General features: G+C 53.1%; 1 protein-coding gene across 4 annotated transcripts in view; it reads left to right on the plus strand.

The window, feature by feature from the left end:
• Positions 1-15,581, plus strand: part of TSC22D3 (TSC22 domain family member 3) — a 63,114-nt gene extending 47,533 nt beyond the window's left edge. For 3 of the 4 annotated variants that reach the window (XM_044234871.1, XM_044234873.1, XM_044234870.1), the window contains exons 3-4: positions 12,862-12,913; positions 13,975-15,581. In XM_044234871.1, the coding sequence (XP_044090806.1) occupies positions 12,862-12,913; positions 13,975-14,205 (283 nt within the window). In that variant the 3' untranslated portion in view covers positions 14,206-15,581. Of the gene's footprint in view, positions 1-11,764; positions 12,128-12,861; positions 12,914-13,974 lie in introns of those variants that run through there. The other variant, XM_044234872.1, reaches the window with a different exon arrangement.
• The last annotated feature ends 3,685 nt before the right edge of the window (positions 15,582-19,266 follow it).

Here is a 19,266-nt window from a genome sequence, read left to right on the forward strand (position 1 = left end):
CAAATTTGTGAATTTGTCCTTATAGTTCTTCCCCACAGGGGCCATTATCAAAGTTCTTTTTTTTTTAATTTTTAAATTTAAATTCAGTTAATTAACAGATAGTGTATTACTGGTTTCAGAGGTAGAGGTCAGTGATTCATCAGTCTTATAAAATACCCTGCGCTCATTACATCACACTCCCTCCTTAATATCCATCACCCTGTTACCCAATCCCTCCACTCCCCTTCCCTCCAGCAACCCTCGTTTTTTTCCTGAGGTTAAGAGTCTCTTATGGTTTGTCCCTCTCTCTGACTTTATCTTGTTGTATTTTTTCCTCTCTTCCCCTATGATCCTGTTTTGTTTCTTAAATTCTATGCATCAGTGAGATCATATGATAATTGTCATTCTCTAATTGACTTATTTCACTTAGCATAATATCCTGTAGTTCCATCCACGTCGTTGCAAATGCAAGATTTCATTTTTTGATGGCTGCATAGTATTCCCTTGTATATATACCACATCTTTATCCATTCATCTGTTGATGGACATCTCATTTCTTTCCACGGTTTGGCTCTTGTGGACATTGCTTCTTATAAACATTCGGATGCAAGTGCCCCTTCGGATCACTACATTTGTATCCTAGTAGTGCAATTGGTGGCTCTTAGGGTAGTTCTATTTTTAACTTTTTAAGGAACCTCCATACTGTTTTCCAGAGTGGCTGCTCCCATTTGCATTCCCACCAACAATGCAAGAGGGTTCCCCTTCCTCCCTGTTAGCAAAGTTCTAACCCTTGCCCAAACCTTTTACTTATTTATTAAGCACATATTTACCATACTGAGACTGTGTGGCAGGCACGGGTCCAGACTATGGGGGTACAGTGGTGAATAAGATAAGCCCCTATACCCGCAGAGCTCGTATTCTAGTCTAGGAAGCCAATCCATGCTCACTGGGGAACTTGTGCATTGCCCACTTCCGGTCATGATCTTATCTGGCTGTGCTTTCGGTCCTGCTTGAAAGACTAGACGTCCTGCTGATTACTAACTGTGCTTGTGCCATCAAAGAGGCCCTCGAGGCCAGAACATTCTGCAAGTTACACGTCCTGAGTACAGGGGCAGATGGCAGAAGACCTTCAAGAGAATGAATTTTTTAAATATTTTATTTATTTGTTTGAGATAGAAAGAGAGTGAGAGAGAGAGAGAGAGTGCACGAGCGGGGGATAGGGGAGAGGCAGAGGGAGAAGCAGGCTCCCTACTGAACAGGGAGCCTGATGTGGAACTCGATCCCAGGACACTGGGATCATGGCCCCAGCCAAAGGCAGTTGCTTAACAGACTGAGCCCCTCAGGTGCCCCAAGAGGCTGAATTTAAGTGTTGATTCTGCTTTCACATCAGTCCCTCACGCTATCCCCGTCCCCATAAGTAGTACCAGTGACTTGTGACACTGTGGAAACAAAACTTGAAACCAAAACAAAAAGTTCGAAATGCCAGACTTGGAAATAGCATTGATAGGGCTGCTCACCCAGTGAGCCATTGTGCCAGCAGTGTTTGGGGACCAGGACCCTTACTCATCATGGAGCATGTCACATTCACATGGCCCTTCTTACTTCCCAAAGAACACAGCTATGCCACCTCCAGGATGTCCACCAAGTCTGGAACCACAGCAAGTATATGTACATATTGTAGTCAAAACATCATCAGTCTGCAAAAAGTAATACGATGATATTTTCTCTGTTTCCAGACTTTGGGATGTCTGTCCACATAGCCACCTTGTGTGGCATATATGTTAGGAAGGGAAGCATCATTCCCATTTCATGAATAAGGAGCTGGCAGCAGGGCTCAGGGGATGGGGTTAGAGCCTCCTGAGAACTCCGCCAGCTGGCTAGTGGCCCAGGTGGAAAAAGCTCTGGCCTCCTGATGTAGTTTCTTCCTGCTTGACCAAGTTCATTTCAAATGGGTGCTAAAGCTATGTTTCTCAAGGAGCACCTCCCCTGGCATGTGCATTAGGGCAGTCCCTCTCAATTCTTACCATTATTCTCCATCTAAGCGCTCAGGAGCCAGCTCCATGGGCCAAGCCCATTATCGCAGCAGCCTACTGTTGGAAAGAAATCACCCGGTGACGTCACCGATGCCTCCAGATTATCTCCCAACCGTGTTTGGGCCCCAGTGCCCCAAGATGCCCAAGGACTATCTGCAAAACTCCCTTCTCAGCTGCTGAGCTAGTAACCGTCTATACTTGGCCATTCCTCAGTTTCCATATTTACTTTAGCTCTTCTGCAAGTCTGTCAACAAACTTCACAGTATTATTAGTTTTAGCAAATAACAGGATGTCAGAACTGTTGACCAGGATTCGTTACTTTGCTGTGAGAGCTCTATCCCAGGACATAGGGGCCAGTGTTCCTCTTATTTTTTTAAGGTGTATGAGCTTTGGCAGGGAGCCTTTCCTCAGGCAGGCCCGCCGCGCTCTGCCCAGTCCACGGACGCGTAGAGCTGCTCCGCCCTCAAAGACCTGGGCCCTTCTGTCTTGGCTTGGTGGTACAGAGATGTCCGAAGGTAGATTATTTTTTCCCCAAAAAATCAATACAAATACTCTGAATTTTCCATTTTTGTGCTTTACCCTTAACATTGCTGTCGTGGCCTTTAAAAACAAGTCTGTACTTGGTAAGGTGGCTTCGGGACTAAACATTCATGTTGTCGAGAAGGGCCGGGGTGGGGGTGGTGTTTTAAACTGGCACTAAGCATTTCCAGGCTTTGGACCCAAAATATCTTTCTCTTCCAACCCCACCCCCCTGTCCTGCCCATCTCAAGGAGCAAGAGAAGAGGTTAAAAGGGTCATTCCGTTGCTGACCGGGACCAGGAAGTCCAGGCCTTTGTTTATTTAAGCCCCAAACCTAGCAGGCAGTGTAAATGAAACATAAAAATAAAATAAAATACCAAAACACAGGCCGGATGCGTGCTGCAGAGAGCATCGAATTCCCCTTCTGCCCTCCCTTGGGAGAGGGGAGTCAGCGGGCAGTGGGGGCAGCCTTCTTGCCAGGGAGGAGCTCGAAAGCCATAGGACGGGTGAGGACGGCAGGGGCAGGGGAGCTGAGGTTGGGATCAGGGTGGGGATGAGCATGTTTGCAGATATCCCGGTGACTCTGCAGTCAGCGCCAGCAGGCTCCTGACGGGGGCGATGAGTCACACTCCTCCAGCCAACCTGGGAATGAATGGACCCACATTTGACCTAGTGGTGACAACCACAAGGCAGGCAGAGAGCTGGCTTTTGTAGAGAGGAGGCAGGGCTGGGCTAATTGACCGAACTGTGCTGTTGGAGAAACATCAGCCCTTCCCTTTTCTCCCTCTCCCCGAGGTTCTTCTCCCCGCCCTGGGATGCCCACCCTCCGCACCCCCAGCCTCTGAGGCTCACAGTTCCCACCAATAGCCGTGAAGGGACTCAGAAGCAATCTGGTCCCCCTCACAGACAGAATTTACCAGAGATTGATTTACAAATCAGAGCACGTTCGGGTTAGCCTAGCAGCCCTCATCTGTGTTCTGATCAAGTTTTCAGGAGTGAAAGGCCAACAGACACGCGGCCTGGAATATGCCAAACCCCATCGCGGTGTATCACCCAAAGTAGGTCTTGGTGACCCTGACACTCTGGGGACTCTTTGGGTAGACCCTGTCTTAGCTGTTACCTTTAGGCCAGTGGTTCCCAAAAGCAGTTCCAGGGACCAGGGACAGAAGAGCTGCTTCCAACCCATCTGCAAACACCCTCCCCATGCCATACAGCTTCCCACTGGGTGTTCCAGGGCTGGAGCCCAGGACATCCGGATTCTTCACAAGCTGCCCCAGGCGATCCTGATATTGAGAACCTCATAGGGACCCATTTCTTTCCCTCTGAAACCCACCAGCAAGGTCTCCCTGCTGTGTGCCCACTGGCCTTCTGGTGCTGGTCTGACCACTGACCACTCTGTTGAAAGTAATATGAAAATTGAGTTCCTCCTTGAGTATTAGTGATAGTGACAGACAGAGGCCCTTTCCTAGGACTTTGGCGTGGAGGGGAAAAAAGCATTCCTAATTCTTCAAATTATAAAGAGGTCCTGGAATGATGGTTAGAAAACCCGGGAGTCTAATTAGGACGGTGACGTTTGTAGGCACTACAGGAGTCCGGCCAGGCAAATAGCTTGTACTGAGAGGACTTTTTCTCAGTGCCCTTCAAATCCCACTTCTCGGGTAGCCAGTCCTACAAGGCATCTAGGATGGGGCTGGCTCTAGTTAAAACTGCCCTCCTGGGGAGCCCAGGAGAGCCATTTCTTAGGCGTTCATATGCTTGTGTACACGTAGTGCTTGATTTTTTTATTTCTCTTTTATTTTCATGTGTGATTGACATCTGTGAAACCCGTGGGCCCAGCGGCACTAGGGCTTCCTGTTCCTGGTGTGCAGTGTGAGGCTGGAACTGGTCCCCCAACCCCCACCTGTGATACCTGCCTCTTGGATGGCCAGCTCTGGATGGTGGAGAGAACCAGGGCTATGTCTTTTATCCTCTGGCTTGGTCTAGCGCGTCCTGCCTTGCCATCTTGCCATGTCCTGTTGCCTTTCTACTTCTTTCTGGTCAGGAAGAAGCTGGCAACAGTGAGAGAGACGTGGAGACAGGGAGGCAAAGAGGGAGGATAGGCGAGATGCTCTGCTCCCGCCTGTCTCTGGGAATGGGACGTGGTGAGAAGCTGAGAGAGTTTGCATACGTGTGTGTGTGTGCGCCTGTGCTTCTCTTTCCTCCCGAGGAGGCATGTGTATTCCTTGTCCGTGACTCTCAGACCAGGCCAGGAAGCTTTCCTGGATGCTCCCAAGAATCCTCTGAGTTCTCTGACACTGTTCCCGTGGCTGGGGGCGGTGGCGGGGGAGGCTGCCCAGGGAGGAGCTTCTTTTCTGTTCGGCCCGGTAGTGTGTCCCCCGTGTCCTCCCGCCCCTGCCGTCACCCCAGCTAGGCTGCCTTCTTTCCACCCAGGAAGCTCCGGGATGGGGGTGGGAGGTGGCTGGAGAGCGGGAGGCCCTTTGCAATCAGCAGAGCCCCTCTTCACCAGTCAGAGAGGCCCACCACAGAGGATCAAGGAGCTACCTCAAGTGAGCCCTTCGTGAATAGCTCTGCTGTGAGGTAAGCGAGGGCCTGGGGCATACAATTCGAGAGGCCAGGGAGGCTTATAATGAGCCCAAGCGCCTAAAGAGGCTGGCATTATTACTGCCCTGTTGTTCCCCAGGAAACCTGTATCACTACAAAGGTCACCCATTCTCTAGCAGGGCCCACAGTGGAGCCCGGTGCTCCACCTTGGCCTCTTCATGGGCCTCTTGTCTGCTGGCCCCACAGCCCCAACAAGATCCTCCTGGTTCTTGTCTTCTAAGCATTGCCAATAGCCCCAAGTCCTTCACATACCACTCGAAGTAACCCTGGCAACTGCCAGGGGAAAAAATGGCTTGGAATTTTAGCTCTTGGGGCTGCTCCGCAGAGCAGAAGGGATGGGGAGAGGCCCTGCCAGTTCTCCCTGGCTCAGCTGGGCTGGTGGAGGGCTAGTGCAAACAGGAAGAGTGGCCATGTTCTTGCGGCGTGCTTTCCCTGCCCCTGGGCAGGCTGCTGCCGTGGGCTGGGATTCCCAGACGGTGGGAACAAGACCATTCTTGGGCCAGGGGAGGCCGTTGGCCTGCCTGAAGATGGTGCAGGTCTGGGAGGGTGAAGTGGAACGAAGGTTAAGACCAGGAGGAGCCAGCCAAGGAAGGAAGGCGGAGAGGTTGGCAGGTAGAGGTGACCCCCACCCGAAACATGGACATCCCTCTCAGAGAGTGAAGATCTATGCTTTGTTTACAAACAAGGTTTACAACCCCCTCGGTTCACAAACCCTGAGCTTTCAGGAAGAGGATCAGAGGGAGACTGCCTGTGGGCCACAATGTCAGAGGAGTCTCCAGTCCCACAGAACTCCATAGAAACTTCAAGCTTTGTGGCTTCTGTGTTATCCCCATCGAGATGAGCATGGGCCAAAGGCCAGGGTGGGGGGATAAAAAGCAGAGCCAATTCTGAGGAATGAAGGGATGCCCAGGGATGGCAGGGGTGCCACCATCCTGAACTCCGAGCTACCATTCCCCTCCCTGCTCCCCGAGCCCTGGGCTTTTTCCCCCTGAAGCAAATATGTCGCTGAGATCAAACCCTGAATATTCCTGCCAGAATATTCTGGAAGGAAGCACAATTTTTGACTTGTACTACCAGCTGGTTTGTTTGCTTGGTTCAGTTTCCCTGAAACAGGCCTTGCACTTTGAATAGGCATTCAGTCAATCTTGAACTGAATCGAGTTGAACCAACTTGAATGATCAGGACAATGTAGAGAGGCAGGAGGAGGAGGAGGCAATCCCATTCACCGAGGTGAATTTTGCAGTCTCTTCCTCAGGAATATCTATTTCTGGCCAGGAGCTGGGTAGGTGTGGAGGGTGGAAAATGCGAAAAGAGCTTGGAAAAAGTCTGGAGGTGAACTTTCCCAGTTGCAAGGCATAAGGTGAAGGGAGACGGGCGTAAATCCTGACACAAGGTTCATGAGATTTAAGAGCCACTGAACTAAACAGCATTCATGGGTCATGTTGCCAAGACTTTCAGTCTCGCTGAGACACCAGGACAAACGGCCTCCCCTTCACGGTTCGCCACCAAAGCTGGGGTGACAAAGATGGTTGGGACAAGAGCACTTTTGAACCTCTCTGAATGAGGGGGAGGGGACGGACTGCCCTGTCAGAATGGGGTTTGGTTCTGCCTGTCATCCCTCACGTCACTCGGAGATTGTTTGTGAAGCTCACATGGGACCCTGTCGGCGAGAGAGCTGAAAGGCACGATTCATTGCTCCTGTCGTCATTTGGTGTCAGGGTTTGGCCCAAATCGGTTGTTGGAGCTGCTTCTCCAAGACAGCGGCCTTCTCCACGGGGGTTCTCCTCGGGGTCCCTCCCACCATCGCCTTCCGCATCTGTGTCCACATCCTCCTCCCCGTTTTCCAGCCCCCCAGAGTCGGGGGTTCTGGGCCTTGGGCATGCGGGGCAGTTCACATGACCCACAGAGGACAAGGCACTTTCTCTGTCACCGTCTTTCCTTCTTGCTTCCCTCCTTCTGGACTTTGGGGATTTTCCATGAAGCCAGAGTAACGATGTAAGTGGCAGTGGCCTTCCTGTCTCTGGTCTTCCACACTGGAGGGGAACCAGAGGGGAAGAGAGAAGATAAGACAGAAGCAAGGACAAATTAAGCGATGGCATTTCAGCCTCCTTATTCCCCCAGCCTCTTCAGAAAAAGGGACAAGTAAGTAATTAGAGGTAGACAGAGCTTCAGCCGGAAGGGGGCCGGGGTGGAGGAGTCAGTGGGGAGGGCTGTTTTCAGCCGTCCCATTAACTGTGCTAACGCTCCAGTGCTTAATATCCTCTCTGGTGTCCTCTTCCAGCTCCTACCCCTGTGTTTGCTTTGTGGCTTGTCCTGCACCTCTCACACCATGTCTTTTTCCGCTTCTCCTGACACAAGACCCTGTGTTTCGCTGGCAACGTCGGCAAAATCTTTGGGCGGAACATTCCCCATAGAAAATAAGGAAGACTTGCCTATAAAGAGTTTCCTTTGGGCTGTGTGGTACACAATGCTTCAAGTGTGACAAAAAGGGAAGTGAGATGTTCCCCCTCACCGCCACCCCCCCCCAGCCCTACCGCACGCACCCACCCCTAGTCTGCTCCCCACCTCTCAGCGGGGTGCTGAGATCGGGCCCACGAGTTCTGCTACCCAGACTGCCCAGTCTCTGTCCCGCCGTCCCGTGGGAACCCCGAGTAGGAAGCACTCTTGTCTTAGAGAGTCTGGCTTTTTGAGCTGGAACAGACCAGACCTGTAAGAATGCTGAGACACTTCTTCCAGCTCAAACAAGTCCGCGTCCAGGTCCTCCTAAAATGGAGGAAGGTGGCCCTGTCCTCGTGATGGCCACCCTGCATCTAGAAGGTCGCCCCTGAGAGAGGGTGGGGTGGCCGTGTCTGTTTCATTGCAGCATCCCATGGCCGGAGGGCCAGACCTGAGGGCTAGCGAAGGACCTGGCTCATCAGCCCCGGGTGCTGTCACTAGGCTGGCTATGGGTCTAGCCCAGGATGTTGGGTGTAGGGTAGAAAAGAGGGAATCGGGATGCATTCACACAGGGTTGCTAGGCTGTCGAATCCCTAGCTCACTGTTTCCTGCATGGGGCTCACCTCCACAGGACATAGGGACACAGAAAGCCCCGTGGATCCGCACTTCACTCAGAAAAGTTAGATCAGAACATAGGTATCTTGTACAGCACTAACTTGCACTTGCTTGCTGCAAGGTTTGGCGCAGATTTTCTGGGCAGAGGAATTTTCTAGTGTGCCAGGGGTTAAGCAGAAAACCTTTCAGATTCCTCCTCCTCCTTCCTCCTCTCTCCCCCTCCTCCCAGCCCTTGTTTGAAAAATCCCTCTACAGGGACTTCTAGGTGCATTGTCTTGCCTTAGCGAGCTCTGGGATCCAGCCATCATTTCGTTTGCTAATGGTGGATCCTAAGGCCTCAAGGTGATCATGTCTCACTTTGCTGGCAGCTGGCAAACTTGACGGGTAGAGGGAATGAGAGATCGACTGAGTGTGGGCTGAACCTGGGACATCCCTTGCCGAAGCTGTTTTTTAAAACTACATCCCCAAAAGGAGCTTGTTTTCTTGTGGTTGCTTCATTCTCCTAAATGCTGAGCACAGCAGGAATACGTGAGGTGCCGGGGGGGGGGGGGGGGGGAATTAAGGATGCCAGTTAGTGGGGCCCTAGGAACAGGAGGTTTGACTGGACTATGATTATTATTCTCAGACTACTTCCCTTATTTGGGATCTCGTCTACCCCAGGGCTACATATTTCCATTGTGGGAGCCACCCGGTTGGATTAATAGCTCCTATTTCCTAGACAGAGCGAGCTTTCTTTGAGGACTGTGGGGCTGCCTTTTGAAATGATGTGGGCGAGCCCAGCCCCCCTATAAGATTCACTCGGACACTTTGGATATGCTTCTGGTCCCCGATGCTGCTGTCCCCTGCCACGAGTGTCAGAAAAGCTGGCTGTGCTGACCCAACTTAGAGCTGCCCTCTGGACCACTTGTCCTGCCCTTCATCCTTGCTTCCTCCTCAGCACCTTTCTGGCACTTCCAACCCAGCCCCCCCACTGCATTAATTTACTTACTCAACACGCCTAACCCCTACCCCACTACTAAGTGTGGTAGGAACAAACTTGGTCTCTGGATTGGAGTCCCAGCTCTATAATGTACTAGCCATGCTTCCTTGGGCAAGGTAGCCTCTCAGACCCTTGGTTTCTTCATCTGTAAAATGATGGTGACAGTGCCTACACCACAGGCTTTGTGTTGTGGCTGGCACAAATGTCTGGCCTATAGCTGACACTCACTTACTGGTAGCCATGACTGTCAGTGGCTCTTAAACTCAGCTTTTTTTTAGAAAAAATTATTTATTTTTAGAGAGAATGTGTGCATGCATGAATGGGTGGTGGGGACAGAGGGGGAGGGAGAGAAGCTCCAGCAGACTCTGCACTTAGTGCGGTGGAGCCCGTGGGGCTCAACATGGAGCTCAGTCTCACGACCCTGGGATCATGACCTGAGCTGAAACCAAGAGTCACAAGTTTAACCGACCAAGCCACCCAGGTGCTCCTTCATACACTTATTTGGAATTGAAGTATCATTAAGTTACAATTCAAACACAGCCTTGCTTGCAAACTTTACTTCTTTTCCTTTTCCTTCCCAAACTACCTTGATTTCTCTGCCTCTGCCTCCATATAAGGGGGTCCCCCTGAAGGAGCTACGACTTGTCCTACGCCTTGTCTCCCTGGGGGGTGGTTTTTCTTCCACCAACCCAGCTTATTCATCTCCCTCTTTTTCTTTTCATCATCTCCCTGGGAACCTTGGGGGTGGGGAGCAATAGTTAGTTTAAGACAGATTTACTAGCCAGTGGCAAGTCTGAGAGACTCTTCCCAGGGCCAAGAAAGCTCTGTGTGGCACAGAGGGCAGATTACTTTATCAGGGAATTCCAGTATCAGTTAAGCTGCTGATTTAAGAAACCTTTTTTTTTTCTCAGCTAATGTTCTCGATGACCTATAAATAGAGTCTGCCCTTTGTTCTGCCTACTACACACAGCTGTGTGCAAATAAACACCTTGTTGGGAAAGCTTGTGACCCAAAGGCAACATAATATCCTGAGATTGGGAGGGTCTCCTACCTCACCGAGGGTGAAGAAAAACACCAGCCTGGGCTGCTGAGGTAGGTTTGCTTGGCTTTGCCCAGAGACTGGCCCTGTGCATTTGTTACCACCTATGCGACCCAGTGGGAGCCCCGCATCATGGTGGCCCATATGGGCTGTTCCTTGGCATAAGTGCACTGGGGGCCTGGAGAAAAGCAAGGCCTTAAGACTGGGCCTAACTGGGGCCTCGGCCAGGGTGTCGGTGCTAGGCACCTGGTTAGGAGAAATATCCTGAGGCAAATAATAATTACCTTCTTTGCTGATAAGAGGTCCTAGTACTTTTCCAGTAGCATGATTGCATGAGGGTATTTCTTTGGACCACAGCCTGAATCATAGACTGATTCATGGGCACTGGCCCTAGGTTCATCCAGACTATTGTATGTGTGGTGGAACCCAATGTTCTCCTTATGGCCCTGAGTTGGTGTAAATAATACTTGCGGTTGCATCATCACCTGTTCCTTCTTCAGGCTGCGCTGCTCCCTCTGGCTGCAATGCCGCCTCTGTCCACTAGGTGGCCTCACTTAGGACCGAGTAGGAGCAAAGCACCTCAAGCCTCTGCCGCCTTTTATTTTTTAAGCTCCAGGCTGAAAAGAAGTAAAATGTATTTTGATGGAAACATACGTAACTCTGAGTAGGCCACAATCACCTCATTTTCCTTGTAACCCGGAATCGGTGTGCTCCTGAAGTAGCCTCTTAACCCTACCAATGGCTGGACCCTTCACCAAGGAAATGTTTTCCTGGGATGATTTGTAAGTGGCCTTGTTTTGTAGTTTTGTTTTCATTTGCTCTGTATAGGAAAGTGACAAGATCTTGTTTTTAACAATACGGCCATGAAATTCGGGATAATCTTCAATGTATTTTCTCTGCAGAGTAGGGTGTGGAGACTAAAGGAAAGGGGGTTGGTGTCTTGTGGTCATTCCAGCCCTCATTCCCTGCTGCCCCCCCCCCCACCTCTTCTCTCTCCCACCCAGCCCCCAGCTTCCCCCTTGTACATGTTTCCCACTCATCTGAGTTCTTGGGACACTCTCTTGTCCCGGCCATGTCACAGATCTATGCATATGTCAGCATACAGAGGGGTACATCCAAAGGAGGGGGTCAGTGCATAGTTTCTGGGTTTGGGGGCGCCGGGAAGTAGGTGAGCCTCCTGACGGTGCAGGTGGGTATCCAGGGCGTGTAGTGTGCAGTTGGCATTGCAAAGCCATGGGGGATATGCCGGCTGACACCTGAAGAAGAGCTTTGAAAACCAGTGCCCCCCTTTACTGAACGCTCTCTGCTCTGGTTAGGGCACCCTTACTTACTTCTGGAAGAATCCGTTCCAGTTTGGTTTTTACCAATCTCCAGAGCCCTCTTTGGAGATGCCAGTTGGCACAGGAAAGTGCTGAACTGTTTACAGTCCTAGCCTACGGTTCAGGGAGGGGATGTGGTTTAACTGGACCGCAAAGCCCGGTACAGGACTCATTTGCATGGCCCCTGACGCCATGTGACGCAGCCGGCTCCTCCTATATAAAGAAGCAGGCTCCGAAATATCTCCGAGTCTGGGTTGGACTGGCGGCTGTGGAGTTTGTGACACACTAGGTGACACCCCTGGAGTCACTTCCTTTCAACTCTGAAGAGTCTGCCTGGCTTCGGGTCCGATCCGCAGCCTTCGCCCCCCACGTAGCCCCCAGGCTCGCCTTGCAGAGCCCAGCCCCGTGCAGCGCGCCCGCAGCCGGCAGCCGCCCCGCCCGCCCAGCCCGCCCAGCCCCGCCAGAGCTCCGCAGCCGCCCGAGCCATGAATGCCGAAATGTATCAGACCCCCATGGAGGTGGCGGTCTATCAGCTGCACAATTTCAACATCTCCTTCTTCTCTTCCCTGCTTGGAGGGGATGTGGTTTCCGTTAAGCTGGATAACAGGTAAACCACTGGCCACGGCTCCCCCGGAGCCGAGGCGCCGGCGGGGGCTGGGCTGCGAGCGGGATCTCCGAGCGAGCCGTGCGCCGCCGATCCCCGTTCCCTGCGGTGCAGCATCCTGGGAAGGGGCGGGGGTAGGGGACGCAAGGGGGGGGGTCACCGCCGCGCTGGGAGCCGCCGTCGGAGCGTCCCTGCGGCCGCTGCGCCTTGAGAAGAAGCTGCCGCAGCCTGAGGCAGAGGCAGCGGCAGGCAGAGGGGCGGCGGGGCCAGGCTGGGCAGGGGGCTGGCCGCGCGCCTTGCGCCGCCGGGGAGCAGGCCGGAAGCTTCCGAGCCGAGAAGGAATTCCTAGCTAGCTTCGGGGTGCGGTAGGTCCGCCTGGGACCCTTCTGGGCCGGCGCCGGAATGGGCCGCCAGCGGGGATTGGGGGCCTCCCTGCGCCGCGCGCCCCCATTGTTTGCCTGTCGCTCCGGCAGGCCAAGCAGGCCCCGTTGGCCCGTGCGCTCCGGGACCCGCGCGCGGCTCCACGCGGAGCTCTGGGCGGCTGCGGCGGGGAGCCAGCCCGGTTGGAAAGGTGCCGCTTCCCCCGGGGTCCTGGGGGACAAAGTGCCCGGGACTCTGGGCCAGGGAGGCGGGAGAGAGGAAGAACCGGGGCAGATGGAGGACTTTGGTCACAGCTGCCAGGTGCTCAGAGTGGAACCAAGTGGGTAACGCGGTCGCTTTGCTTTTTGTCTCGGCAGTGCCTCTGGAGCCAGCGTGGTGGCCATAGACAACAAGATCGAGCAGGCCATGGTGAGTGGCATCCCTGCGTCATTCCCATCCCTGGACCTAGCTGCTGCTTATGTAACTCGGGGCAGAACTGAGGGGGTGGGTGCAAAAGCCGTTTGCCAAGAGCCTGAGGAAGGCAACAGCCTGCTTCCCCTCGCCTTGGAGGCCCTAGGTAGCCCCCGTCAGAGGGCCACCTTTTTAGGGCATTTGCAGTCTGCCCTTGTGGACTGTCTCCTCTCTTCCTCCTGGTGTTTGCTGCAGGCTCCCGCTCGCCCCAGGCAGGCCGCAGGGCAGGGAGCTGAGACACTTGCATTTTGTCTGCAGCCCGCATTTGGCGTGGGCCAGAGCTCATTGGATGCAAGCGCACTGCAGTGCCTCTGCAGAGGGGGGCTGGGGTCAGGAGTCAGGAGGAAACAGGAAGCAAAGCACCCCACCCCTTCTCCCTCTCCTCACCAGGTAGAGGTCAGACTCCACCGAGCAGCCTACAGGGCTGCAGGGGCTTGGGGCATCCAGCCCTTAGTAACTGCTTCTCCAGGGACACAGCTCCCTGCCTCTGGCGCGGTCCTCAGATCCAGAGCAGATGTGCCCGTCCTGGCACCTTCCCTCGGGGCCAGCATCTTGTTGCACCAGACTGCACTGCAGGTGCCACCCCAGCTCTGTGTGCTGGGTCACCCCGAAGAGGCAGTTCGGCTCTCCTGGGGAGAGGTGCACAAGTGGACAGACGATGCGGTGGCCCGCAGGTCCTCCCTGCGTGGTGTACTGGTGACAGGACCTTAGGTGGCAGTGGGGCTAGAGCCAACCACCAGCAGCCAGCCTACAGAGGCCTCCTCTAAGCAGCCAGCTTTGGAAGTCCCTAGAAACTTGCAGAAGGGGATCCTGTGCAGCTCAAAGCTGGGCTCCCAGCTCAGGCATGGCCCAGTTGTGCAGCTCTCCTGGGGGCGGCCGAAGCACTTCAGGGGACCAGCATGCTGAGGGGAGGCCGGGGTGCAGTGGCCCAGGGGACACCCAGATGGCTGGGTGATGGTGCCACAGAGGGCCTGTGACGGCTAGTGGACGGTTTTGTTGTGATTCCCTCCCCATGGCAGGATCTGGTGAAGAATCATCTGATGTACGCTGTCAGAGAGGAGGTGGAGATCCTGAAGGAGCAGATCCGAGAGCTGGTGGAGAAGAACTCCCAGCTGGAGCGTGAGAACACCCTCTTGAAGACCCTGGCGAGCCCAGAGCAGCTGGAGAAGTTCCAGTCTCGTCTGAGCCCCGAGGAGCCGGTTCCCGACACCCCGCAGGCGCCCGAGGCCCCCGGTGGTTCTGCGGTGTAAGTGGCTCTGTCCTTAGGGTGGGCAGAGCCACTAAACTTGTTCTACCTAGTTCTTTCCAGTTTGTTTTTGGTTCCCCAAGCGTCATCTCACGTGGAGAACTTTACACCTAGCATAGCTGGTGCCAAGAGATGTCCTGAGGACATGGCCACCTGGGTCCACTCCAGTGACAGACCCCTGACAAAGAGCAGGTCTCTGGAGGCTGAGTTGCATGGGGCCTCGTCACCCCCCGCCAGTGAGCCTCTCCTGCCACCGTGCCCTGGGGGCTCCCAGGGCCTGGGCAACTTAGCTGCAACTGGCGAAGGAGAAATGTAGTGTGAGATGTGACGCCAGTTTACTCCAGAAAGCATAAGGGGTCTGTTTTTGTTGTTGTTGCTTTTTGTTTTTCATTTCCATGGACATCTTCAGCAGCTTCACCTGACAACGACTGTTCCTATGAAGAAGCCACTTGTGTTTTGAGCAGAGGCAACCTCTCTCTTCTCTCCTGCCTGGCCAGGGCAGGGCCACAGATAGGAGAGATTGAGCCAAGTCAGCCTTCTGTTGGTTAATATGGTCTAATGCATGGCTTTGTGCACAGCCCAGTGTGGGATTACGGCTTTGGGATGACCGCTTACAAAGTTCTGTTTGGTTAGTGTTGGCATAGTTTTTCTATATAGCCATACATGCGTATATAAACCCATAGGGCTAGATCTCTATCTTAGTGTAGCGATGTATACGTACACACACATACTTGTGTGCCGAAGGGCCTAACCGGCTTTGGGGTATCAATTGGTCCCTTATCCCTTCAGGCTAATCCTTTGACTGTGTTCATTTACCAAGTTGGTCCGGTTTGTCCTTTATGTTACGTAAGACTACAGAGTAGAGGTGGGGAGGGGGCCGGCCTCTGAATGCGGCCACAGATGCCTCGCCGCTTCAGCCCTTGCCCCATCTGTCCCCGGAAGACACGGGAGGGGACAGCCTTTGCCCTATCTGTCCCCTGAAGACGCGGGAGGTCCCCTCTCGAAAGCCAAACCCACCATTCACTGGTGCTGACTACACAGAATGGGGTTGAGAGAAGACCAGCCAGGGCCTTCGCATTGTCATGAGAAAACTTTTGTTCTTTAACGTTTGTGGAAAACTCTAGAGTGAACTGAAGGATTGGTTTGCTAGCGTCCCCTTGGGGACAAGGCATGGACCGGGGGATGGCTTTGACCCAAATGGTGCCTGGGTGATGTACTCAGGGAGCTTGTGTCGAGGGAGGGGGGTTCTGCGGCAGTGAACACTTTCCACTTTCCGACACCTTATCCTGATGTTATGTCTCCAGGATTTGGATTTTGATTTTTCAAATGTAGCTTGAAATTTCAATAAACTTTGCTCTTTTTTTTTTTTCTAAATATAAACCTGGCGTCCGAGTATAAATAGAGTGAGTGGCCGGGGGCGCTGTTTGTCCGACTCCCTGAACATGAGTGAGTACCCCCTAAGTGGCAGACCAACCCTATTGCCTCATCCGGCCTGTCAAAATACCCACACTGTACGGGTGAGGAGACTGAGGCTCGGCCTGTGTAAGTGACTTGCCCAGAGTCACATGGCTGTCAGGCAAATTGGGACTCTACCCCACATCTGTCCCTGTGTCCTGCTCCTGCTTTCGTAAGACCACTTTGGAGTGAGTGGTGAGGTGGCCCCATGACACATAACATCAGCTTGAGGGGCCGATTTGGGAGGAAGGAGACCCCAAGGAGGCCCAGAAGAAAAGGGCATGGTATCCATGTGAGGGGACCAAATAGATACGCGTGGGCCTCTTCCCTCTTCTGAAGACGTCGTGGTCACTTTGTGTATCCTCCTTAATACCTCCACATGACACCCTTGACTTTTGCCAAGGAGCTAAGAGGACCCACGTGAGAAAAGGACACAATGTATGCAGTGCCCAAATTGAATCCCCTTCCCCCCAGGAAAGATGCCCTGGATCCCTGCTGGTGTTACTTGTCCCAGCTGAAAGTTGGCTTACAAACCCCACCAGTTAGCTGTGTGCGCATGGCCGGGTCTAAGGACGATCCTGACTCCACTTCCTTCCTCTGGCTCCCTGTGGGGTCCATTCTCACCCATCACCCTTTCCCTGGCCTCAAGTCTCTGGCCCCGGAGTCTTGCCGTTTCTCACCATACAGTCACCTAGAGCCACCCCAGACCCTGTGCTGTGTACTGAGCCCTGTCACGCTCCCTGGGGAATGACCCTCTTCCATCTCAGCCTCCTGTAGCATCTGTGCCTGTCCCTTTGCCACTTGAAATGGAGCAGAACTCCTGGATTTTCAAACCTCAAGGACCAAGAGGTCTCAGCCCCCTCCCCTGTGCCAGTGGGCGCCCAGATAGTTCAAAATACCATGCTTCCTCCTCTGGAAAGGTCAGACGTGGTGGCCTATTCTTTTCCAGGCACCAGAACTCTCCAGAACATGACAAACCCCAGCTTGCTGGCCTCTCAAACCCAGTGGCCCCACCTGCTCCTAATCTCTCTATTCCTGATGCCAAGGTCATTGTCCAGGGCAGCTGATTTGACCAAGGAATGAGCATTTCACAGCTGCCCGCACCAGCTTTGGACCGGGCAGCCTCCCTGACCCACACAGGGCTCTCCCCAGTTCCCGAGCCCCTCCCCCTTTTCACGAAGTGCCAAGGGACTTTTTGACTCTCCAGTTCATCTGGAAACTTCCCACACCCACTTTGCAGCCAAACAAGAACCCACAGTTGCAAAAAAAAAAAAAAAAAAAAAAAAAGGGAAAGAAGAAAAGAAAAGAAAAGAAAAAAAAAACAAACCCAGAAGATGGCTCAGCAAACCCATGGCCCTCTCTGGTCATCTCGCCCTTCCCTAAGAGAAAGGGGAAAAAACTGGCCTGCAGTCTCACAGTGGGAAAGAGAGAACAGCTTTGTTTCCTAGGCAACCTAGACTAAACAGAGACAAACACTACAGCTTCTGAGGCCACAGCGGTTGCTCGACTAGATAAGAGGAACTTTGTGGCTGTTAAGTCACATCCAGGAGCAGCGCCGTGTTGTTGTTCCACAGAAGACCAAGGAGGGGTGGGGAACGGCAAAAAGAACACGCTGCTCCTGGAAGGGCCTTCACGGGCTTTGGGGTTCTGGGCTCAGCTGGTCCAGCTGGACCCAGAACAAGGAAAAGAACCAGAGGAACAGCAGTGCTAACGCTCCCCTGCCTAGGCATGCCTCCTCTTCCAGAACCTTCCTATCTCTTATCTCATCTGATCCCCACGCCCGCGGCCCTCCCCGCGCCAGTCCGTGCCCCTCCTCGTGAATGCGGAACATTCTGTTTCTTGACCTTAGAAAGAAGAGGCAGTTAAAATTTATGTTCATTTGACAGACGGGGAAACTGAGAGCCAGAGAGCTTAGTGCTCCTCCCACCATGGGGCAGTGGTTCCCAGCCTCCATGACAGCAAGGGACCCTAGGAAAACGTCAAAAATGTGCTCAGACTTCCCCCAACCCAACAGTAGTTGAACTTTGAGTATTCAGTGGGGGCGGGGAGGGGAACACATACTAACAAACAGTGACTGAATTCAGTGGTGCTTTTAAAGGAATTCATTGAATTTGCCCACAAAAGCAGAGAGGTGGATCTGAAAAGTAGAACAGAAATGTGGGCGGTAGATTATTTACAGACAAGGACTACTGGGGAATAAGGTGCAAAGTTCTCGGGCTGGGAACTACCACAGAGAGAGGCTTTCCTGGTTGGGCTCCAAGAAGGAACCCAGGGGAGCAAGCAGATCAGGAAGCTGGGCGGTTGGAACTGCAGTAGAGGGAGGAGGATTCTAGAAAGATCATAGGAAAGAACGCCCACAGCCCGCTGTCCCTTTAGGCTATTTTGAAATGGCCCTAACATCATCGTCCATATTCTGGAAAAATCTCTTGCTTTCAAATCTCACCACCTCTCCTCCTAGGCAGTTAGAAATTAATGAACATAATTAGAGCTTTGTAGACAGCCCCGTTCCTCAGGTTGTCTCATGCAGAGAAGCACACTGGAACCCAAATGCTTAATAGTTAACCACCTCTGCTAGATCAGGCAAGGCTTGACAGAGAACTCCTTCAGGTAGCTATTCTGAGCAGAAGTGGTTTCCAGGGAGAAGTTGGCTGGAAAGGGCCATAATCCCAATAATTAGTAATAATAGCAAACACTTCCATGGCCTGCGCTTTGGGCCAGACACCATTCTAAGCCTTTTTACGTGTTTTGCCCCTTTGAGTCCTTTCCACAGACCTGTGAGAACATACCAATAAAATCCCCCCATCTTGCAGATGGGAAAATGAAAACACTAAGGCAGGAAAAGGGGAAGCAACTTGCCTGACGACCTCATAGAGCCAGTGGCGGCAGAGGCAGGATCGGTGAGGAGGGGAGACAGATACCTTGAGAAAGGGGCCAGAGAATCCCCACAATTTTCAGAATTCCTTCTGTGTAAGCAGAAGTGTTTCGGGGATGGGTAGAAAGGAGACCACCTCAAACTAGCGGAGGGGCTGACGTGAGGTTAAACATGACCATCAGGCCTCCGTGGAGGGATGGGAGCAGACGGGGAAGGGGTAAGAGGGAAGATGGCAGGCCAGCTTGGCTGGCTCCCAGCCAAATGAATTGAGACAGGATCTACTAGGTCTGAGGGAGCCATGGTAGGCTTCTAAACAGAGCAGTGATGTGATGCCAAAGATATTTGCAGAAGATGGGCGCTGGCAGCTGGAGATGCTGAAGCGGAGAAAGGCTAGCCGAAGGCAGGCAGCTGTTGCTGTAATCCAGGTGTGAGGTGATGAGGGCCAGCCGGGGGCAGGGACAGGGGTCCTGGAAAGGAGACAAAGGGACAAAACCAAGAGACACTGAAAGGGGTCGCTTCTCTAAGTGGTCTGCAATCCATACGCTTGAGGTAGGAGGGGAAGTTCCTTTAAATGCCGATTCTAGGCCCCACTCCCAGACTAAAGAGGGGAGAGGGGTTCCAGCACTGATCACTCTCCCAGTGATGCTGGAGGATACGAATATCTGAAGCACGAACCGAAAAATCAGCGCGATGTTGTCACAGAGCGAGTCCAGGAGGAGAGAGGGAAGGAGCCACAAG

The sequence above is a fragment of the Neovison vison genome, chromosome X (assembly GCF_020171115.1).
Source record: "Neovison vison isolate M4711 chromosome X, ASM_NN_V1, whole genome shotgun sequence".
NCBI lineage: Eukaryota > Metazoa > Chordata > Mammalia > Carnivora > Mustelidae > Neogale > Neogale vison.